We start from the raw sequence: 25,337 nt of genomic DNA, 5'->3' as shown, positions 1-25,337 counted from the left end.
AATCATTGTGGTTACACATGTAGGTTGAAAGAAAATAGAGCTGAAGGATTAAGTCACTTTCATACCTGCAGTTTGGTTTAGTGGATATGACCAAAGGAGAAGAACTCCATGACTGTCTTTTAGCTGTCTTCTGTGTTCACACTGACTCTTTCAAACAAACCAAAAGTAAAGATAAAGTTATCTGGTGGGTAACTCATTCATTGGACAGCTTTGGTGATGTCATCGTGCATCATCAGTGCTACATGGACCCATGGAGAACAGAGTTCTGAACCTGATGAGTTTATTTCTCTTCTCCGTTGTCACAAAGACCTCAGCAAGAAATAACTGATGATCAGCATTGTTAATCTAGGCTGTAACTGGACCTCATGCATCATAAAAAATGATGACCAAGTAGAAAGCGGAATGAAAAAGAGGCGTCTCGTTCAGCAGTATTTTTGGGAGATAGGTTTAAATCACTTTTAATGAGGAACAGCTGAAATAAACAGTGTAATTACAAAAACAGAACACACACTTGTGTAACTCCTTTTCACTTTCTGATTAATCAGGGAAAGTCCCCACACTCACATGGTGATACATGTTACCATGGTTACAAAATGATCCTACCTATTTATACAGGTTACGTCCTTGACAGTTCACTTCTAGCAGATGGATTTACTGTAATAGTTGTTAAGCAGAATTCCTGATATATTGCATATGTAAATCCTGCGGTTGATCTGCTTTGCTCTCACACCACAAATGAATCACACCACAGTCAGCTTTTCAACTGCTCTCTATACAGGCTACAGTAACACCTCACGTTTCACTCACGCTTTACATACGTAACTGCAGCCCCAAGTGTAATTGCACACTTCAAGTCTTTTGACTTGACAATATAAGGACCCCTTAATTGTGATCAAACTATGTCCTGAGCAGAACATTTTAAAGCGTCAAAATAAACTTGTCAGTACTCTCTGGTGGACAAACTATGTCATGGACACTGTCTTTAAGTGACCTAATTTCTCCATTTCTTGTTTCTTATTGGCTGACATACACTGACATGATATATCTGTGTTAAGCCACATGTAATAATGTGCAATATGTTGGTCCCAACCAATTTATAGTTGCAGCTCTACCTTCTATTTCCATATGCAAACACTGTATGTTGCTACATAAGCAAGCAGCAGCAGCTCCATGTTCAACCTTGCCATGCATATATTTCGTGGTGGAAAGTAACTAGGTACATTTACTCAAGTACTGTACTTCAGTACAATTTTGAGGTACTTGTACTTTACTTGAGTATTTCCATGTGATGCTACTTTATACTTCTACTCCACTGCGTTTCAGAGGGAAATATTATACTTTCTACTCCACTACATTTATTTGACAGCTTTAGTTACTTTTCAGATGAAGATTTGACACAATGGATAATATAACAAGCTTTTAAAATACAACACATTGTTAAAGATGAAACCAGTGGTTTCCAACCTTTTTGGCTTTTGACGTCTTACAAAAAGCAGTGTGTAGTCGGGGTCACATTTCACATGTCTATGAGTTGTTAACAGCTTCACCAAATAGTGATTTTTCCCTCTAAACTTCTCACATGCTTTCATTTCAATAAATGTTCAAATGATCCAATATTTCAGCAAAAATCAAAGATTAGAGAAAAAGTCCAAAAACTGAAAACAGATTTGTGTATCAGAACTTTGTTTTTTCTTCTTTCCTCTCCCATTAATCATCTCACCACCCCTCAGATTTATCTGCTGACCCTTTGGAGGGGCCCGACCCCTAGGTTGGGAACCACTGGACTAAACTATCTAACTGTATATAAAGTAGTGTAAACTAGCTCCACCTCCAGCAGCTACAACAGTAACATGCTGCTCTAACACTGATGCTTCACTATTAATAATCTAATGATGTCATATATAATAATATATCAGTCAGAGGGACCAAACCACTAATTTTACTGCAATACTTTAACTACATCAAGCTCACAATACTTATGTACTTTTACTGCAATACTTTAACTACATCAAGCTCATAATACTTATGTACTTTTACTGCAATACTTTAACTACATCAAGCTCATAATACTTATGTACTTTTACTGCAATACTTTAACTACATCAAGCTCATAATACTTATGTACTTTTACTGCAATACTTTAACTACATCAAGCTCATAATACTTATGTACTTTTACTGCAATACTTTAACTACATCAAGCTCATAATACTTATGTACTTTTACTGCAATACTTTAACTACATCAAGCTCATAATACTTATGTACTTTTACTGCAATACTTTAACTACATCAAGCTCATAATACTTATGTACTTTTACTGCAATAGTTTAACTACATCAAGCTCATAATACTTATGTACTTTTACTGCAATACTTTAAGTAGGACTGTGTGGGGACGTCTCCACCTGCTAAATACACTCTCAGGAAGTTTAGTTGTTTATAGCACAATGATGATGGCAATAAGTCGTTTTTAAAAAATGTATAATCAGATCAATCCAATGCTATTTCACTTTTAATTCTTCTTCATCTCACATCGTAAATACTCACATCATACGCTAATTAAAGTCACACAAGAGTGTTTGTAGCACAAAATTATTTCAAGAACAGAACATTAAAGACCACTTGCCGAAAAGAACAATTAGAAAGCAAAGAATGATGCACAGGATTAATGATGCCAGCTAATCCGACATTTCCCACATAAACAGGCACAATAGCAAATTGTAATGGAGCTGTGTGCTGTGTGTAGAGGTGTGTGTGGTTATTCTGCCTAGCAGCCTGATGTCATTTTCAGGTGATTTAATAAAGGTAAACACAGTAAATCACTTATAACCTGACTGTTGTTTTAAGACACACTTGAAAAATTGCGACTCTACCCTATAACAGTTTTTGTAATGCCAATTTAAACACATCTACTGAATAGAGTGTTTAATCAAAATGGTTTATTTATACGTGTTATTGCTGAACATTTGCTGTAAGTGTAAAGTTTGCTCTTATTGATTAAATCACCAAATCTTCAGCAGAGTGATGTTACAGCAGAAACAGATGTAGTTCTGAGCTGTCTATTCTCAGTGCAAAGACCAAGACCCAATTTACACCAAGGTAACAACAACTCACTTTGCACTGCTTCATTTGAATAAACCTCCCACGTGTTCGTACCTCTCCTTCCAGCTGTGCACTTAAATACCACACATGTGAGCAAAGCAAGTTTCAAGGTCAGGATTACCAAATTTGCGGTGAAAACATCTAAGAATATCAAAGACAGATAAAGAGTCTGGAGGTTTACTTGGCAACTAAAGCATGTTTTAGATGGTGACTTATGGCGCCAACAAGAACCAAAGATTCACTACAGAAAACAATCAACAGCATCCGAACAGCGCAGCGCTCCATAGAACAGAGATGATAACATCACCTGGGAAAATGAACAGCTGTGTGTCTTAATTGATCATGCAACATTAAGCACACCATCCATCTGAAACTGTAATGTCTGTTCTCACTTTCCCCACCAGTTTGGGAACAACATTCTCCAGAACTCTGCACAACAGTATTTACCCATCGTTCTTTTATTTAATATTCAGCTCAGGAGGAAGTAATCAGTGAAATTACCTGCTTTAGTTTTTGTTTGGACTGAAAACCTGCAGACTCTCTGCCCCACTGATGTGAAAACACGAGTTCATAATCATCATTGTGCTTCAACTACCATAATAAGAAAGCTGATTAAGCCCACACCCTCCACACATACACCTCCTACCTCCTGATGAGCCCTTAATGACATAAACACTGCCAGCCTTTGGGTCAGATCATTTCAGACATTGTTAGTGTATAAATTGACAAATGATTAGTTAAACAGAGATTTTATTAAGCAAAAGATCTTCGCTTTAGTCGGGCATAATTGGACCAAACAACCCAGCATGCCAGCAGTGGCAGCATCATAGCTTGACTGCCAGTATAGACACACACACACACACACACACACACCCCATTCATTCACAAGCAGTAAATTGGTGGCCCCTCTTGCTCCATAATTAGTTCTGCTGATACCACAGGGCCTATTTTGTTTTGATTCATCAGACAGGGCTTGATTTTGTTTTAGGATGCTAAATGACAACTGCCAGGAGATCAGGGATTGAGGTGCTTTGCACGCCGTCTCCCACATCTGACAGGCTTATCATGTCTGCCACCACGCAGTGCTGTTGCATCTGCAATCAATGTGCATCCACTGTGAAGCTAGTAAGTGAACAGGGAGGAGATTAAGGTTAAGTGATTTTCCGTTATGTGTGTGTGTGCGTGTGTGTGTGTGTGTGTGTGTGTGTGTGTGTGTGTGTGTGTGCGGCTCTGATAGCGGTGTGATTTTCAAGGGGACGACTATCGGGATGGCACCGCTGGAGGGGATGTGCAGCCTGGAAAACTCTGGAGGCATCAACGTGGTACGTGGGAATACATTTCTCCTCTTTCTGCTTTACTTCCACTGTCTGTCATTTCTTCTCCCAGCTCCCCACTCTGTTTTCTTTTCACTCCCTCCCTTTTTTCCCCTCAATCTTTTCTCCCAGCTTGAATTCATCTTCTATTGATTTTCTATGCTTTTGTGCGTGCACAGTGTCCTCCAAAGTAAAGACTTTTTGGTAGTATTCACTTCTACAGTCCATTTTGTTCCCATATTTACTTTGGGGTTAGGATTCAAATGGATTGATGAGGTATATGTGAGGCTAAAGTTGAACAGGTTGAGCAGTGGTGATGTTAAGGCTGGATGAATCAATATTTTTATATTAACAATGGATCAAATAACATAACCTCGTGATAAACCCACAGATAATTATCACCAACTGCACAGTTCTGTTCATCTCCTTTCAGCTTTTTAGCCTCTTTTGTCTTGTTTTGTTTTGATTTTCCGGCCCACAACTTTACCATTTTTGTTTAGTCTCACAGCTCTCATCAACCTAATTTCTATTTTTCATTTATTCAAATTTATTATTATCATATTTATTTATTTTTTTCTTATTTCATGTTTATTTGCGTAGGGACAAGTATATAGCATGAACTAATGCCATATACCACAGTGCTAAGCTAATTTACAATGTCCATCCATAGATGGGCCTTTAAAATACATAAAACTAAACAGTAAAATAGACATGAAACTGCACAAGACTCAACAATGCAAATACACAAGCACAGCTTTCTAACTGGACTGCAGCAGCGGGGCCAGCACTACAACCACGACTGTCTGTCCGTCACTGACTCACTGAATGATGAAATTACACCATTGGCCAGCCACAGGCCGCCGAAGCTTAGTATCCCTGAATGCAATTTGCACTAACAATAGAGATTAAGCTGTTGTAATTTTCACTGTAGGACTGTTAATATGTCACTTTATTAAGTTTAAATATTCCCTATATATAATACATAATACAATATTTAAGATTCCCAGTATGTGGTCAGTTCATCCAAATAAGGCCTATTTTAGAACCCACAAGACAAAAAAGGGAGTTGAAAAACGTGAAAATGTGGTTGGTCACTACAAAATGACAATCTTGAAAAGGATACATTTTATATATACACGTACACTATACACTATACATTTACCACTGTGCACATCTAGGCTGCCATAGTTCAGTAAAGCCATTGTTGCAACCTTTTACGAGTCTTTCCATTGGAAAAAATGAACTTATTGCCAAATGCCAACTGGTAGGAGTGTAAAGGACAGCACTGTGCCAACAGCAGTGCACACCTCTCACCCCCCCCAAAAAACAGTTAAATAATAAGAAAAATATACAAATAAATTCTACACAACTTCAAAATGTCAACAACAGCAACATCCTAAGGGTGTTTTCAGACCTGCGCTTTTTTCTCCAGTTGAATCGGACTGTGGTTGTTTTTTTCCCCTTGGTGCGATTCATTTGAGCAGGCCTGAACACATAAATCATTCTCAGGTGTGGACCAAAACAAACTCTGGAGCTGTTCCTTTGTGGTGGGAACGTGATCCGACCTCCAACAAGGTGTACCCTGCGAGTCTAAGCTAAACGGCTCCCGTAGTAGGGATGTGCAAAGGGCCCAGTATTTGTATTTGTATCTGTATTTGTTGAGGCAGCAAAATTATTTGTATTTGTATTGGAATAAAAGTGGAAAGCGGCTTTAAAATCCTGTTTTTGTTTTGACACTTTTAATTTTAGAAAATTAAAGTGTTACAATAAGTGTTCATAAATAAACTACCTTATGAAGGAGGTCCCCATACGGGGTCTTGAACTGGAGTCTCCCAGATCATAGACGACTGCGCTGACTACTGAGCTAAAACTTAACTCATCGCCTCATTGCAGACAGACCTCTACCTATTTATACACCCATAACACAAAGACAGCACAGCGTGTAATGTGTAGGGAGGAACTTCAAAGGTGATTATTGCTTTGCACTTTTCATTTATTACCTATTTTTTTACAACCTAACTTTGTGGAAAGGAGAAGGGGAACAACAGGTTATAGAGAGTCCCTTGTGAGCACTTTGTGTGTGTCAGTAGCTCAGCTTTATCTCTGGGGAACACCCCCGACTCCAGTAGTGATGTCCAAATTAGGAAATGTGCGTCAAGTAGCAGGTGGATGTGACTCCCCTCGTTGAGACCTGCTGATAGACGTAACAGTGGAGCAGAGGAGAGACACTGAGATAGTGATGTAACCGACCTGCGTGCTGGTATTTGACATGGGTTTTTTTTTCTTCCCGAATACAAATAATTTTTAAAATATTTGTATGAAAAAAACATTCATAAAAAAACCCACTATTTGTGCTTTGCCGAATAACGTATTTGTATTCGGGCACACTCCTGTCCCGTAGACAGGTGTGCTTTGCATGCTGGGATGCAGATGAATAAATTTAACAGTTGCTAACAGCCAGACAACCTTCTTCAACACTTTCTTCTTGTGTTATTATGTTCTTGTTCCGGCCCCCCACACGTCTGACTAATAAGCATAGTGAAAGTTCTCATATGACTTGTAGTTATGCATTTTGGTTCGCTTGGATTTTTCTCTGTGTGAAAAGAAACCGAACCAAGGGGAGAACACACAAAGTTTACCAACTCATCCACTGATTTGGACCCGAGCACACCAACTGCAGATTTGAAAACACCCTAAATTGAATAATGGATCTGGACCAAAGTGATGGACAGGACAACAGACGGACATTGCCATACAGTACAATGCTAAAACTAAGAATTTTCAGAATGAAAAATCCTGTAGAAAGGGGACGCTGTTCTCTGCTGCAGCCCACTTTATTGTTGTCAGATATTTAGATTCAAGTGTTGCCTTGTTGCCCGCAGCTTTAAAATATCCACAATGTAGTATCATTCAGCCTGTGTAACTGTGTGGCTCCATATGTGTGTGCAGCCCTGGACTGAATGGATGCGGCTGGAGAGATCAATAGCTTTTCCAAGCTTGATTAGCTTCTAATAGGCTGTTAGCTCTCCTGTGGGCAGAGGTGGCCTCTAGAATCCAAATGTCCTGTGGCTGACCAAGCAGTGGAGTCACCTCTCAGCACTGCCCAACCAGAACACACTTCACACACACTTCACACACACACCTCACTTGTGTGTCCAGGATTTCACTGCAGAACATCAGCATTTCCAGACAGTTAATACATTCCTGTTTTATACAGTACAATATGCATAATTCAGAAGCAGAGCTAAGAGTGAATGACAGCTTTCAATGGATCAAAGAGGAGCTAAGTACTTCTGAATACTGTCACTGGTGTGTGTGTGTGTGTGTGTCAGCGTGTGTTCATGCAGCTCTATTCTCGTGTGTTTGACTTTTTTACCTTTGGAACTAGGACACTGTAGCTGTCCTTCCTTCCTACAGGAGTTTCATTTCCACTTTAAATCACTTGACTCTACGGATGGCAAAGTCAGTTGGTCTGCCACTTTGGTCCTTAAATATTTTGACAAATAACAGACAGGTTGCTTTGTAACTCTGTAGTTATTCCTGTTCCCCAGATGATGAATTCTTTTCTTCTAGCACCACCATGAGGTTGACATTTATGATTTTATGGGAAATATCTCGACAACTATTGGATAGATTGCCATGTAATGTGGTACAGACATTCATGAGCCCTTCAGGATGATTTGTAATAATTTTGGTCATCCTCTGACTTTTCATCCAGCGCCATCTGCAGGTCAAAATTTCAATCTGACCAAATACAAGCTAAACTAGTGACATTCCCATCAGCCCCAGCTGTGCTTTGTGTTTAGTGCTAATTAGCAAAACTAAGACAGTGAACAGGGTAATTTGTACCTGATAAGCATCAGCTAGTATTATGCATATGCTAGCATATGCTAATATTGTCTGTGAGCATGTTAGCATGCTTACATTAGCATTGAGCTCAAATCACAGAGCTGCTAGCATGGCTTTAGACTCTTAGTCAGTTTACTGATGAAGAGAATCATTTTTCAGTGATAAGCTTACCTTATTAGCAGTTCCTTTATTTTTACATAACTGGTACAGTGCAGTTCTCTGGATATATTTCTGCTACGACTAATACTATGTGATGCCATTTAGATTTCTGTAGATTGAGGGTAGAATGGTATTTAGAATTCTCCATACAAAACTAACTGCTGCAAATCATCATTAGCAGAATATAATCAATCAAAACGTGTTAACAGGTGACCTCCTACTATTTGCGTGATTCCCCCTCAAATATATTTGTAATAAGTGGGGTGCACCTTGCAAAAGAAATGACTCCCAAGCTGTGACTTCATCATAGATACACTGCCTGAATCTGGGACATATGTTTGGGTTTGACTTTATTATAATCCCAGAGGGCAACTAACGTGTATTGAGAAAATTAGAATCATTTACAAAAACATAAAGAAACAGATTCACAAAAGTGAGCCCTGAGGCTCCAGGTTCACTATGTGGCAATGATTCTGGTAATTTGAATAATTGCATGAATTTGTTTGGTAAAACTGTATGCATCACTAAATCAAAAACAAAAACTGAAATGATTGAGCCTTAAGCATTCTTACATAAGGTTGAGACCCTTTTAGTTTTATGATATTATTGCTTGACTTTATATTATGGTTAGATGGTACATATTCCTAAATAGATGTATGCTTGATGGAGCTACCACAAACCAGTTACTGATAATTAACTAATACTAATACACAATGCAGAGAGACTAGGACAAATAGGGGGGTCCCCTAGAGGGTAACGAGTACTCCACCAATGTAGCATTGCAGTCTTATAACATCATCAGACTCACGATAGGCAGTTTTTTAAAGAAAAAGTTAAAAATTGATGCAGCAGAAGCATATATAATCTTTTTTCCACGCATTCCTCTTCCTTGTTAAAACCTGGCGTCTACATTGCCCTTAATGCAACTCAACCACCATCAGTTGGATCATAGATTGTGGTATGTTATGCTGGTAGCGGCCAATGCAGCCTGGAGCTGCTAGACTCCAGCAGAGATGAAGATCTACAGAGGTCTGGTAACCTCACTTCTTTCTAACTCCACACCCCCAGATTTCATTTTCAAACTCATGGCCTTCAGCCCCGACCCACGCTGACTCAAGTGACATCACTTGAGGCAATTTATCAGATTTCACACAGCTCCCTCTGGAGACACAAAGGGCTTTAGACTACTTTTTTTCCACATATGTAGTCCTAACAGGATGTTTGCATTTATACATTCCTCTCACATGACTTCTCAGTCTAGCATGATGTTATCAGAGTTCTGAGTCATATAAATGAGAATTCCCTCTGAATCACCCACAGGACCACTCTGAGCTCTCCATCGGAGCCGCAGCCACCATGGCCCATGAGATCGGCCACAACTTCGGTATGAGCCACGACCACGACGGCTGCTGTGTGGAGGCCACCGCCGAGGAGGGAGGCTGCGTGATGGCTGCTGCAACCGGGTGAGCCTCAGACACCACAACAGGCTTCATCAGGCTCACTCAGGCAGAGTTGTTGTTGCTAACAGCTTGACATGAATAACAATTTCATCAGCTAAAGAAAAAAAATTAATTACATATTAATGTGGCTGCCTAAAGAGCTTGACTTGTCGCTGGAGATGTTTGATTTCTCTCAGATATGAAAACACAAACTTTTGTGCCGTTTTATAATGATCATCATAAAAGTTTAATGACTATTTTCACTGATATTGTATTTCCAGTGTTTTTTACATTAGTTTTAACAAAAGACAAAAAACAGGATGAAAGAACACTTTTCTCACCTACCTTGCCTTTGTATGTTGACCTTCAATGTCTCAAAGCAAAAGATAGAAACACAAGGAACTATTGTTAGCAAGACTAGAATATCTATGTGATATATTTTTGCAAATTTTGATGATTGTCAAAGAGTGTTAATGAGTGTTGATGTCCTGCTCCCAGACATCCATTTCCACGAGTCTTCAGTCGCTGCAGCAAACGTGACCTGGACAACTACTTCCAGAAAGGAGGGGGCATGTGTCTCTACAACATGCCCAACATGAAGGACCTGGTGGGGGGCAAGAAGTGCGGCAACGGCTTTGTGGAGGATGGAGAAGAGTGTGACTGTGGGGAACCTGATGTGAGCACATTTGATATTTTATCTGAACTTACACCAAATTACATGTACTTAAAATGATAGCTAACCGTTTCCCAAAGCATGCTGTGGTCCTTTAGAACATCAGACAACCTTTCCATTCACTTCCATATGACATGATGGTATCAACTTGCAGAGACTTTGAAAACAAACACTGAAAACAATGGCTACCTGGAAGGTTGGATAAACATATTTACTCAAGAGCTGTACTAATTTTGAGGTGTTTTATGTGAGAACTTCCATTTGATGCTACATCATACTCCACTAAATGTATCTAACAGCTACACTTACAAGTTACTTTTACTAAGATGTTGCATAGAAAAACCTATGATGAGTTTATGAAATATGGTAAATGGACTGTACTTGTATAGTGCCTTTCTAGTCTTCTGACCACTCAAAGCGCTTTTTACACTACGAATCACATTCACCCATTCACACACATTCATACGCTGAATGGGTACAGAGGTTACCATGCAAGGTCCCAACCTGCCCATCAGAGGAAGCTAACCATTCACACACATTCATACACTGATGGCATCAGGAGCAATTTGGGGTTAAGTGTCTTGCCCAAGGACATATCGACATGTGGACTGAATGAGGAGCCGGGAATCAAACCGCCGATCTTCCGATTAGTGGACGACCCGCTCTACCTCCTACCTCCTCCCATATAACACATTGTTATATATTAAACCACCCAATGGTTTATACAGTTATTAGAACTATAAATATACAATAACATTGCCTAACCTGCAATATCAACAGCAACCAGCTGTGTGTGCAGAGATGATCTGCTGCAGTTGTAGCCAGTATGCGTGTTCACCAGGTGTCCTTCTCTGTGCTCCTCTGTCTCTACACTTTTTTGTATAAAATAAAGTATGTTAAGTATAAAATTAAGTAAATATTACATTCCACTGGATAAACAAAGAGCTGTTTCTACTCTTTTATTTCAGGTTTGAACTTGCATAGCCCAGCATCAGTCCAGCCTCATCATTAATGCGCTCTGCGTTGCATTTGTGCAACACAGCTGAAAGATTGCTGAAAGTTTCCCCCAAATCGGGATGAAGTGTTTGCGCTCAATAAACCTAGAGGTTAAGTAAACGTCTTTGGTTCAAGCAGCAGAGCAAATTGAAAACAGAAGAAGCAAATTGGTGGCTGACAGCAGCATCGCTGCTGGCGAGGCTGTTTGTTATGACTCCCACTCAGCTGACAGTCAAGCTCAGGCTGCTGACAAGCCACCTGTTCTTAGCATTGCAAATGAGATGAGCTACAGAATGCTGCTTAATGGTCTCACCTTGATATTTCTCCCCAGCAGAGACAAATGTATGATGCACATGACAAACATATAGTTTACCAACTGTAAAGGAAATGCAGTCATCTCTGTCTTGTTTTTCAGGAAGGGCATTCAAAAACACCACCAACATTTACAGAAATTGTGTTATTTTGAAAATCTACTTGGATAGCTTTGTACAGCAAGTGTGTGTGTGTGTGTGGGGGGGGGGGGTCACAGAGAGACATTCAGGTTTAGAATTCAAACTCCGTCACATTGTCTCTGTCATGTTGTTGAAGCGAACATCACAATACAAAGAAGTCAGTGCTTTTTGTTGTTGTTGTGTTCACCCATAATCCCCTCTTCCTTCTTTCCTGCTGGTATAATTGGCTTTTTTTTCCCTCTTGCTTGAGTCAACTCCCACATTTGTTTTGAGCGTAACCATGGCTCAGCGGAGGGCACCATGGCAACCGGAGATGTTGTCTGCGTGTGCGCAGTATGACACAAGATCAGCAGCAAAGTCACTTCTCTGGATTTTTTTTTTTTTTCTTCCTGCCAACATCTGTTGACATTGTGACTTGTCAGTCACAGCTGTCAATCCTCTTGTTACCTGAGAGCTGCTACTGAGAAGTGTCTGATCACTGTGTTTGAATTTGTGTGTTTAATGGCTACCACTTTATAATAAGTCACCTTACTGATGGCTTAATCAATACTTTATCAATCAGTTATAAGCCATTAATTAGAACTACTTTAGAGTTGGCAGGTTGTCGTTTCCAGCATCACTCTGTGACCTCCATGGAAAAGTGATTCAGGGCATCTGGACTAGAATGAATTTACAACCTACAACATTAAAAATTGCATACTTGAATTATCGTAATAACTCTTTATTAATAACTCATGAACATTTATAATTGCAGATGACTGAAACCAATTTATCCTGATGACTTATTAGAAACTGAAAACATTTTGAGCCATTATTATATTTATTTGGGTTTTTTTTTATTTTTTGTCCTTTTATTGTCCACCACTTCCCCCTCACATTGGAAGACAAATGACTTCACTTATGATTTATTAATATTACTAATAACTTATAGTATATAACTAAGTATCAGGTCAGTGTTTGTAAGAACTGGTTTTACTGGACTCTGCTGTGTTTTCTTCACTTCAGCCTGTAGTGTTGCAGCGCTGCTCTCTGTCACAACAGAGCGAACATTTGTGTTGATTGTGACAAATGATTCTGGTGAGAGTGATACATCAATTTCAAGAGTCACACTCTCAAGTTAAACTTCTATTCATATCAGGTCAAATAATTGAATTCAATTAACTTCATCGTTCTGAAGCAGGACCTTCAGTACTTGGATTAAGCAGCTCATCAAAAGTGTGTTCCAAAGTCAGAAGGCTGCAGCTGTTATTTCAATATGCCAGATGCAATTTAAATCAACATTGCATCTTCTGTTCTTGTATTGGATTGGACATATTAGACGTATTAGCAGAAACTCAATATTAAAGGATTTGCATCAGGGCTACAAAAACCTAATGAGGATATCTATTTAAATCTGACAGTTTATTACTTTTTATTAATAACTTACTAACATTTACAACCTTTAACTTGCTAACCAGATACTTTATTACCCTTCATTATTTTTGCAAATCCACAACTAGAGCTGCAACAATTAGTTGATTAATCAATTAGTTGTCAACTTTTAAATTAATCAGCAACTATTTTGATAATCAATCAATAGTTTGGAATCATTTAGATCATTAGATTTTTTTTCCCCCAAATGATCTGATTCCAGTTTCTTAAATATGAATATTATCTGGTTTATTTGGTTCTCTATGACAATAAACTGTATATTTTTCACCATTTTCTGACCAAACAACTAATCGATTAATTAAGAAAATATTTGACAGATTAATCAATAATGAAAATAATCATCAGTTGCTGCCCGAGCCGAAACCCAATATCTTTATTAATGGCTTATAACTGATCTATTAAGCAGCAGTAAGTGATTAATTAACATTAATAAAGCCATGAGTTACAACTTATAAACCCTTTAAAATGGATGAGTTATTAGAAAGTGATACTAATAACTGTATATGAAGAAGTAGAGGTGGACTAAGGTGGTGTGTGGGTGTGTAAGTTTAGCAGTTTTATCTGTGTCGACTTAGTTGTGATAACTTGTGTGTGTGTGTGTGTGTGTGTGTGTGTGTCTGTGTCCGTTTACAGGAATGCACCAATGACTGCTGCAATGCCAATAATTGCACCTTGAAGGAGGAGGCTCAGTGTGCCCACGGAGTGTGCTGCGAAGGCTGTAAAGTAAGACACACACACACACACATATATAGTGCAGGCAGAGTGGCGTAGGTGGGAGCTCACTTGGTTCGCAGTAATATCTGTGGTTTTATCATTAGTTCAGTGTCAGTCATCATGTCCATGTGTTGACATACTGTACCCGCAGCATGTGTCAGTTCCCTTCGCAGCACGAGTCGTCGTCTTCACATCATACCAACGCTTTTCATCTCTGCCGTGATCCCAGTGTTCAAATGCACATCCTGACATCCCATAGTAATACAGAGAACTGTGATGCCAAATTCTACTGAGACAAATACTGAGACAGAAGTGACACAGTACTAAGAGCTACCACTGTTCTATCATTCTCTATGTTCTATCATTCTTCATATTGTTTATGTTTTTATTCACATTTTTACTCTTTATTTTACAAATTGAGTATATTAATACTTTTATACTTTTTACACAGTCACACATATTTCATATTTTGGCTTATTTTTTTAGTCCTACAGCAGCTGTTTTACATATGCTGCTTTTTCATGCTTTGTCATCAATATATTATACTTAACAAAATTCCCCTTAAGGCTTCACATATGAATACTTTTTATATAAACAACGGGTCAAATGACTATGTGTAACTTGAAAGGTCTCATTCATAGTGGCAAACCCACAGTTCTACAGAGCTTTTATAGCTCATTGTTTTGGTTCGCAGTCCCTCTCCACTCAGAAATATGTTTTTCTTCTTGTACTTTTTCTGTGTAGAATGATGTATGTGTACCCATTGTCACATTCATCTGCTGAAGGAGGAAAGTTTCTCTGAGCTCACCTTAAATCTCAGTTGAAGACGTGTACCTATGAGCAGGATTTGTGACATCACAACTAGTTTGGAGCCAATCATGGTCCAATATGCAACTTACACGAGTGTGATGTTGAAATTTGAACCCTCCAGTGCACAAACACTGAGAATGGACTTTACAATAGTAGGAGACATCTTGTGTCCAGAAGTTAAACGTTTGAATGAGGGAGATTGAGTTCATGTCATTTTAAGGATTTTAACAAGATAATTGATCTTTTTTTGGTGGAAGAATCATATTAGAAACAAATAATTATTCAAAGCACAGTATTTATATCTCTTAGAACAATGTCTGGAGGGGATCTTTAACAATTAATGCAGCTTTAATTTGGTTTAATTAATCAAAATGAAATATATGAAAATTAAGATGAAGTTCTGCAGGCGTGAATAAAGCTTGTAGAGTGTTGTTGTCTTCCTTTGGTCCATATATTATATTTCTCCTTATTTTTAGTGTCAAAACTGCTTTGCTGTGTTGAACTCTGAGCATCTTTTGCTCTCTCATGATCTGATTAACCTGCAAAAGGGGATCTGGGGCAAAAAATTAGCTAATGGGACCCTATTGACCCCCTTCCTCCCACTCTTTCTGCATTAGTATAGAATAGACATGGTTACTTAATTATGTTTTGTCTAAAACCCAAGATTATAACCAGTTCTCCTATCCTTTGTTTGTGACAATTTATTTAATACTATGTAAATTAATTGGGAATATTCACCATTTAAACACAATATCAACTGAAAGTTTTAAAGCTAGAGTTTTACACAGCTAGACTTTGGCCTGCTATGCATCACCCTCTGAGATTTACCACATCAGATGTGCTCTTGATGTTGTTTCAGTTGTCTTGTTGTCTCTCCCTCCCCACTCACCGCTGGTCCTCTCTCCACTAGTTAAAGCAGGCAGGTACCATGTGCCGGGGCCCGGCGGGGGCATGTGACCTGCCAGAGTACTGCACCGGGGCTTCTCCTTACTGTCCCTCCAACGTCTACCTGCTGGACGGCTCGTCCTGCCAGTCCGGAGTGGCCTACTGCTACAACGGCATGTGCCTCACCCACGAACAGCAGTGCCTGCAGCTCTGGGGCTACGGTAATGAAAAGTCACAGTATAGTAGACCAGACACTTCACCCACTCACATGTTATTACAGCAATATCTACCTGGGATAACAAGTGTTGGTGGTTAAAACAGCTTTAAAAATAGTGTAAGTGCTGACAAACCTGACAGCAGTCATACTGTACTGTATGTCAGAGTTGATAATACAATAAATAACATGAGCTGGAAGTAGTCTGTCAAAATAAACACTCATCAGAGCTAGAAGTGCTCCTTCCATCTCTCAGATGTGAAAGCAGCATTCAGAAGTATGACAGCTTTTGTTCATCAATACAATAGATAAAAGGCAGAATGTTGACTTTTAATGTGCATCATCTCATTTTTATTGTTCTGCATGTTTTTGTTTACAATAAAACAATCCTACAGTCTACCTGTCTATCTCTATTCTGCCTGATTGGTATACATTCATTCAAGGTGACGTTATTGAACAGCCAGTTCTTTTGTGAACCTTAAAGTACAGGTTCATGATTTTTCAAGTCTGTCTTAAAAAGCAGTCAAGTGTCCATATGAACAGTGAAAGAGGTTTTCTTCGCTGTAATCATTCATCCTGTTCATACTGGATATTAAAAGATCCTTCATAGGTGCTTTCAATGTAAATGGTGGAGGCCAAAATCCACAATGTGCCCACAGTCATTTTGTGCAAAAATGTATTTAAAAGTTGATGTGAAGCTTGTATGAGTCTTCATCAGTCTGAGTTAGTCATATCAAGTGGATATCTGACACATTTACAGTCTTTTTAGCATCAAATTCCCTCTTTGTGTTTCCTTTGACACTAAAAAGACTGTTTTAAATACATTTTTGCACAGAAGGACCATCACTTACGGTTAAATTGTGAAACTGTCCTTTCAAGAAACAGTTTGACATTTAGTAAAAGGCTGGTAACCTGTCCTATTCACCTAGTGTATGTTGCTCATCTCATGTAGAAATAGAAATAATACAAGGTGACCTTTTGGTTTTCAAAGCAGTCAGAATTTCCAGCAGTTCTTGACAAACAGCTGGCTGCAGTGACTGATCACGCACATCAGTCTTGTGTTCATGGTGAGTTTCCAGGTTCGAGCACTATTGAAACCCCACTGTGAGCACAAACCAGTTGACTCTTTATTCTACAAGAACATGATGAAATTGATATTGATCTTTTCATCTGACTCTGGGTTTGACATTCTGATATTTGCCACACACCCCTTAGAGTCTCTTAGCTGTAAGAGGGTTTCCAGTGTTTGTATGGTGAGTTGATCTTCAAGATGATCTCCGCTCCAGGTGAGCAGGTGGCTGAGACCAGCATCAGCTGTGTCTGTCTGTTATGAAGAGCTTTGTGAGTCAGCATGTTGCCATTTGTTGTCTGAAGAGGGGAACATTGCTAAAATGGTTAGCAACGGTGAATTCAAGTAAACAGCCTGAGTGCAGAGGGCTGATGGGATATGTTGTGTTTCCAGGAGCCCGACCGGCCCATGATGCCTGCTTTGAAGATGTCAATGCAGCAGGGAACGCTTTTGGAAACTGTGGGAAAGATGAGCATGGCAACTACATGAAGTGTGAGAAAAGGTGAGAGATACTGGTAATGCTTTACACATGTTTAAGACATATGCTACCCTTCCAATGATGAAGGTTTTTTACAGGAAGATACATATTCTTGTTGGATTTCTGTCACAACTGAGTACCTTTAAATTTGAACATTTTGAAGCCAAAATTGTCTAAAAGTGCAGTTAGTTAGATTCTAAACCTCTCCACAGGAACATGATAAGCATAGTTAAATAAATAAATAAAACTGAGGCATACTTCTGTCTCATATCAGACATATATATATGGAAGCCCTCTTCTGCAACAAGATAAAAAAATACATTAAATGTTGATAATTTAAAAAAAATTAAATACTCACAAAATAATGAGGTACTAAGTATTAAATTTGACCTAAAAATCTGGAAAATAAGATTAAAGTTTTACATTTTGGGCTGTCTCATAGTTTTCACTTGCAAAGAGTATTTCTTTTTTTTCTTTCCCAACATTTCATCAAACTGTTCTTTTCCTGACAGAAGTAGGCTTCCATTGAATATGAGACAATACTTTTACACTCTGATTTATGCATTTTCCTTCTCAAACTAAACATTTTAACAAGTAGCCAAAATAGTCAATACAATAATGTCACTGTGTGTGAGGACACGCTCTCTGGCAATCTTTAGCACTGAGTTCAAGCTGTAGTCTGAAACATAAAGCTTTGTTAACTCAGAAAATGAATATTATGTAATATTTGATATTTATTGCTAAATAAGACCCCACCAAGGTAGCAAATCTTTGATTGTGATAAAAAACAAGAAAATACACCACAATGAATGAAAACTCCAGCCATGTTGAAAGTGATGTTTAACACTTGTGACAGATAACAAGTGAACTATTTGCAGTTGTACAGTTAATATGAAAACTAACATGAGGTGTGGTGCTTATCTCTGTCTGCTTTAAAGGGACACACAGATTAAAAAAGAATGGTCAAAACTGATGCAGTTGCATCAATGGATCAATCTCCAAAAACTCATCACTTCAAACTTCATCTTACATTTCCCATAATGCAATTTGACAGTATCTCTTAGCTGGACCCTCCATGACCAATAAACACCCATGTCTTATACACTTCACGTTTGTAACACTTAATAGTGCCTCTGTTATAAATTATTTGTCTCCAAGTCCAAGATGACTGGACTTTCCATTTACTGTGTGGCTAATATTAATCCCATGTTATTTTAAAGCTGCGCTAATCAATATATTTTAAATTGAAAATGGACTGTATGCTGTGAATAGTTGCGTAGAGTTACTGTATGAACCCACAGCTATGTAGCTTTTTAGCCTCATTTAGCTCACTGTTTTGGTTTTACAGTGCATAATTTTACTGTTTTTGGTCAGTCTTACTTAATTTCCAGCAGATGACAGATGTTTTCAGTGAAAAAAAGCTCTGATAATCCCACTGTACACCACCTGCTCAGCACCAAACAGCAGACAGACACAGTTAGAGACTAGCTGGTGAACATAGTGGAGCATTTAGCAACTTAAGAGTCAGACATTTTTCTCCTGAGTTGGTGGAAACCAAAGACAGAGATAAAAGAGAGTGAATATTGGATTTACATTCATTAGGTGGACGCAAACACAACTCCAAATGATTGATAATGTCACCACAGAACTTTATGTAAATGGTGATAATATAGCAGTGCTGTGTTTTCAGCTTGTTTCACCTTTAAGGCTCCAAAATCAATTAGTGCAGCTTTAACAAAATCCTCTCTTACTATCACAGTTAACTTTTATACTGATCATCATATGTTCACTTGTCACTACAGAAATTACATTTAGTTCTATTCAAAGCTCTTCTGCTGAACTGAACTAACAAGCACACACACACACACACACTCATAGAGCCAGGCCCTCTATACACTGTCAACACAAACCTCTGAGAGGCAGTTTCGATGGCACAGTGCCAGAGCTAATTAATGGAGCCAAATTAGCGACTTAGCTATGTAAATGAGGCTGTGGATTAAGGTGGTTGACAGCTGCCTCGTATGATCCACCACTGCCCAAATCCATTATGGAGTCCCACGGGAGTCATTACAGTGTTTTCTGGCCACAGTGAGTCAAAGGGCTGATTAGATGATATGTAAATGCACTGTCTGTCTCTTTTTAAGACAAGTGAAATATCTACGCACAGCCGTTATCTGCCCATCATTCTGTAATCCTCCTCATTTGTTTTTCTCAGAGTAGGCAACGTGTGTGTGTGTGTGTGTGTGTGTGTGTGTGTGTGTGTGTGTATTAGCCTGTTTGAATCTCTATATTAATGAAGATGTGGGTGTTGGTAAAAAAAAAAAAAATGTAAGTAAGATTCTGTCCTCCCTCAATAAGTGTTGTTGAGGCACCTATCCAAAACCTCACATCTCCCAACTAAGCATGGATTTACAGTATCACTACAATATGGATATTCAGATTGAAAACTTTTAATAATTCACATGTCTGGTGATGTACATTCTGTCTTTTTCTTGTCTGTTTTCATAGAATTCACTACATTCTGTACATCATGAAGGGGAAATTATTAATGAAGACAATAGGATGAAGAATAATAGGTCTTTCAAGACTTTACTTGCTCAAATCAAAATGACAAAATTTCCTCTGCTGTAATAGACCAGAAATTATTATATAAATAACAGTAACTTGAATACTGTAACAATTTGTCTAGCCTAAAATCCTCTTGTATTGTCTGTTCTGTAAAACAGATAAAACTGTGTTTTGGAGACAGTAAAGGAGTTGTGCAAACCACTGTACATACCATATATTACATTCATACACAAATACATTCTCATCTTATATATTTACATACATATATTCTTTGTGTGTATATGAAAGTAAAATGCACTATGTATAAACATGTTAAGACTCAACACAAAGCACATATTAGAAGTGTCAGGACTGTATATACAGTCAATGCAAAAACCTGAGTGGATGCAGTTTCATTCTGAGTGTTACAAATTGAGGGTAAGACACATATGCACAAATTGAATATCTTTGAATTTGATTATTTTATTGGCTGTTTGTGGCCAGTAAACACTTACAAACTCTTGCAAAAATGCTCAGTCTGCACACACCACAATATTATATATTTTTCTTATTGTCAACAAATCCCATGAAAAGACCAAAACCAACGACTTTCCAATTCCACTCAGCCCCCAAGCCAATCGGTTTCCTACTGAAGATCTAAATCTTTAAAAACAGCTCACAAATATATAGTTTCATTTTAAAACATGCTCAGTCATTTTCTAAAACAGCAAGTCACTGTAGGCTTTAACAAACAGAAGGAAATAGTGCATCAGTTGGGGACTGTTTTCAGTGGTGGATTAATCCACATTTGGTGCTCTGGTGAGTATTTCATGGTAATGAAAGAACATGTCAGCCAGTGCAGCAGTGTGGCTCATTGATGTGTTTTTAATAGTTTTTGGACAATAATGGAGCTCTATGACAGAGAGGAATAAGATATATCAGGCTTTCATACACACACAATACTTGTTATTAGATCAGTTCATTGTTGGTTTGGGTCTGCACATGAGATTTGTTAACAAGAAAAAAGAATATTTCCAGCCTTATCCTTAAAACGCTGCAAGAATTTATAGTCTATATTCTAATAAATATTATAGTCTATATTCTATCAAAATCAGCACTTTTATTGTCCACATATGTGATTTTGAATATACTGCAAACAAGATGAAAATGAACACAAACATAAACACCTGCCAGCTTATACTGGATCATCTGCATTTATATTTGAGATGTCATCTGGTGAATCACAGCACTGATTAACTGACAGAAGTCAAGCTTTGGCTGATAAATATTGGTAAACAGATAACTAGTTTGTCTCTAATCCCAGCTTCTCCACTGCAGCTGTTTGGTCGAGCAGCTTGACTGCAAAGCACATTTGACAAAAAAGAAGCTAAATGGTTTGTCTGCTTGTATTTCTGTCCAGTGATGCCAAGTGTGGTAAGATCCAGTGTCACAGCGCCGCCAAGAAGCCCAAAGGCACCAACGCTGTGTCCATTGACACCACCATCAAGACGGACGGCATCGAGGTGAAGTGTCGAGGCACCTATGTCTACAGCACCCAGGATGGCCAGGGTGACCTGCCTGACCCCGGCCTCGTCATGACCGGCACCAAGTGTGGCGAGGGAAAGGTTGGTCCACAACAGACGGGGCTCAAATGTTCTTGCAATGAATTTATATTATTTAATTATAGGATTGTTATGATATGTTATAAGTCTTTAAAACATGATCTAATTGAATAGCAGTACACAGGTCTGTTATTCTAAGAGAATGTGTAGGGTTTTCTGTGCTCCACAGAGTGGAATGACCATAGTGTTAACAGGGTTTTTGATCAATACCAGCACTTTGCCCCACAATTACTGTATCTGGCCACCAGCCGAAAACAAGAACACCTACCTAGTGTTTTCACCTGACCCGCAACAGAAGATGGTGCAGAGAGAAGGCAGCTGGCATCACAACAGCACATCTCAGTCACCAAGGATTTAAAGCTGTGTTCTCAAGCCAAAAAAAACCAAATGCCAAGCAGTGTTTCCCCTCTACTATCTGAACACTGATGTAGTGCCTCCACACTATGTGTTCCTCTGGGATCTCTGCTTCAGCTTGTTGGCTTACTCTTTTTTTGCTGTGGTAGGGGACAACGGGGTAAACAGAGCCAGTGGGTAAAATGAGCCACCCCCTTTATCTAGGTAACCATAAACAAAAGTAATCATGTGACCACAAATTAAGAAAGTATAGTTCACATTACTCAATCCAAGTTTAAGCCACACACAAACATGCTGTGCATACAGACGGGTGGCAAATTAAAGGAAAAAGCAACATAAAGTGTCTTAGTAAGATATTTGGCCACCATGTGCCACCAGCACAGCTTCAATGTGGCTTGGCATTGATTCTACAGTCTCTGGACTCTTCTGGAGGGATGAACATCATTCTTCAAAAAGATATTTCCTCATTTGGTGTTTTGATGATGGTGGTGGAGAGCACTGTCGAACACCTCAGTCCAAAATCTCCCATAAGTGTTCAATTTGGGTAGAGATCTGGTGACTGTGAAGGCCATAGTATATGATTCACATCATTTTCATACTCATCAAACCATTCAGTGAACTCTCATGCCCTATGGATGGGGGCACTGTCATCCTGGAAGAAACCACTCCCATCAGGATAGAAATGTTTCATCATAGGATAAAAGTAATCACTCAGAACAAGTTTGTATTGATTTGCAGTGACCCTTCCCTCTAAGGGGACAAGTGGACCCAAACCATGCCAGCAAAATGCCCCCCACAGCATAAGAGAGCCACCAGACCCCCTCACTGTAAGGGTCAAGCATTCAGACCTGGACCAGTTTTTCCTTTAATTTGTCACCTGTCTGTTTACACAAGAGCACATTTACATACACATTCTTTCTGTCAAGACACAATCATATGGTTTTGCTTAAAGTACAAGTTTTTACCTTTGTTAAATTGATGGCATAAATAAAGTTCAAAAAATCTTTTAATTTTATAATTAATTTTGTTTGATTTTGTGTAATTTTAATATCAGTATTTAATGTTAGCACTATTTACGCCATCCCCATGCTCATTTTACCCCTTTCTTGGGGGGTAAGCCATAGGACCAACTTTTTTGATAGCTCATTGTTCTAAACCATAATAATTAGATAACTTATTTTAATTTCCATGGATATACAACAACCTGAGGTATATATAGTAACTATTATTTGAAACAAATACACTTTAATTTTGCAGTAAAACCATCAAATGTAAAAAGTGGCTCATGTTACCCCATTCTCCCCTCCTGTTTGTACAGACCACCGTAGCTCAGGGGTGAGGAGACTATCAAACAAGAGTTCCTGTTGAGGTGTGTTTACATGCACCAGTGCATGTAATGAAACATGTGTAGCTGCATAATGTCTTGTGTACTGTAGCTGGGGCTGCAATTCCAGGTTGGCAGAATTCCTGGATTTGCTCAGCTCCAAGACTAACTGATCTCTAATGAGATCTCTTATCTCTCCTTACTCTTTTTTATTAGCAAAGAGCACCGTAGTTAACTTTCAGGCTTCTCAATTTCAGCAGGAGCTAACTGTCGCTTTTGCCAGGCTGACAAATGCTTACGGCAGCAGACAGCATTAGCTGCTCCATGAGTAAAGCTTAAGACGGACCAGAAGATTAGCTTAAACCCTTGAAGAGATGATTTGTAGTTGTGGAGGTCAGAACTAGTGAGTAAATACAGAGACAACACACTGCCTGATAGATAGACTATGATTACAATTGTGTTGCTGGGCAAATGTTGAAATCCCAAGAGAACACAAAGATTCTTGTTTTTTCTGTACCAAAAAAGAAACTGACATTCATTAAAAAAAAGTTTATCCTGCTCGTCTGTATGAAAAGGGAGAAGGAATTAATTTAGAATGATTTGCGGACTGTTAACACTGACTGACTCAAATTGGACTGAGTCAGTTGTCACACCCAAACATAACTGTACAATCATCATGTGTGTCATCACCTTAAATTGCTAAAGTAAAACTTTGCAGGTCATGTCCAGCTCTCTGCAAACAGGTGTCTGTACAGGTCAAAGATGGTGATGAGTCTTCTGTTGTCAAGCAATAACATCATGTTGTTTCAGCAGTTGGAATCTGCAGTTCAACTCTTATACATATCCTAAAAATATTTTAAGCTTATCAATTTAATAGTTAATCAATATACTATATGGTGATAACAGATCTACACCAATTTTTAGTTATGAATTAGTTACGTCAGTTAAAGCTGCTCTTATCAGTAGGTAGCCATAGAGAATTCAACTCACTGGACTCTGCAGTTCCCCTCAGAATTGTCTTTCAACACAACTTTACCGTTTTGGTTCAGTCTCACCGCTTTCATTAGACGATGCAGTGGCAGCAGACTGTTTGGCCTGCTGTACATTACCTGCTCAGCACCAAACAGCAAACAGATGCAGTTAGCAACTAGCTGGTGAACATAGTGGAGCATTTAGCAGAGACAGGTATTTTTTCTCTCAGAAATTGGTGGAGAACAAAACAGAGGTAAAAGGAGTTAAGTTATTGGACTTATATTCATCAGGTGGACACAAACACGACTTCAAATGAATGTTAACTGGATGTGTAAATATGCATCTGTTTACTAACATGTTAGCTATAACAATTTTCAGCTTGTTATGTTGCTCCTAAGTGGCCAGAACTCAATGAATGCAGGTTTAGAGAAAGAAACTTGACTCTACAATGGGACTGTGTTTTTGCGGTTCAACAAGACTAGCAGAGTGGTAGTTCCTCTCCGCTGAAACAATCTAGCTGATCATGTCAAATCTCTTTCAGGAGTCAGAATCTCCCACTTCAGCTTGTACACACATCATTAAAGCATTTTAAGTGTATCAACATAATATTACTGAATTGTGACCGCCAGTATTTGGATCCAGTAGCTCGCAAAATATTACATGTGCAAAGGTTTGTAGGCTCAAGTGTACCTTTTTTTTAACTTTATTTGGGGAAAAAAATCTGTACTAATTTTTAGACTTGAACTTTTCACTTTCTCTGTCTGGATGAATGTTTGTTGAATGATTCTTCATTCCATCTAAAGATGGCCATTTGTCGGTATTCCCATCGCCATCAGTCACTAATATCCTACATCTGAATAAATGATCAGAGCTTTGCACCAGCCCACCTCATACAAAAGTAAATGTCAGTGGGACCCAGCAGGTCTGTTCTCTG

At 38.7% G+C, this 25,337-nt stretch overlaps 1 protein-coding gene across 1 annotated transcript in view; it reads left to right on the top strand.

Annotated features, from left to right (window-relative positions):
• Positions 1 to 25,337, top strand: part of adam19a (ADAM metallopeptidase domain 19a) — a 197,767-nt gene that overhangs the window by 143,291 nt on the left and 29,139 nt on the right. Inside the window, exons 10-16 of the mRNA XM_044341231.1 lie at positions 4,340 to 4,424; positions 9,744 to 9,886; positions 10,361 to 10,538; positions 14,048 to 14,137; positions 15,849 to 16,044; positions 17,500 to 17,608; positions 21,552 to 21,756. Of these exons, the coding sequence (XP_044197166.1) occupies positions 4,340 to 4,424; positions 9,744 to 9,886; positions 10,361 to 10,538; positions 14,048 to 14,137; positions 15,849 to 16,044; positions 17,500 to 17,608; positions 21,552 to 21,756 (1,006 nt within the window). The remainder of the gene's footprint in view (positions 1 to 4,339; positions 4,425 to 9,743; positions 9,887 to 10,360; positions 10,539 to 14,047; positions 14,138 to 15,848; positions 16,045 to 17,499; positions 17,609 to 21,551; positions 21,757 to 25,337) is intronic.

Source organism: Thunnus albacares, chromosome 22 (assembly GCF_914725855.1).
Source record: "Thunnus albacares chromosome 22, fThuAlb1.1, whole genome shotgun sequence".
Taxonomy (NCBI): Eukaryota; Metazoa; Chordata; class Actinopteri; order Scombriformes; family Scombridae; genus Thunnus; species Thunnus albacares.
Note: the sequence above shows the minus strand (reverse complement) of the source record. Positions and strands in the feature narration are given on the sequence as shown.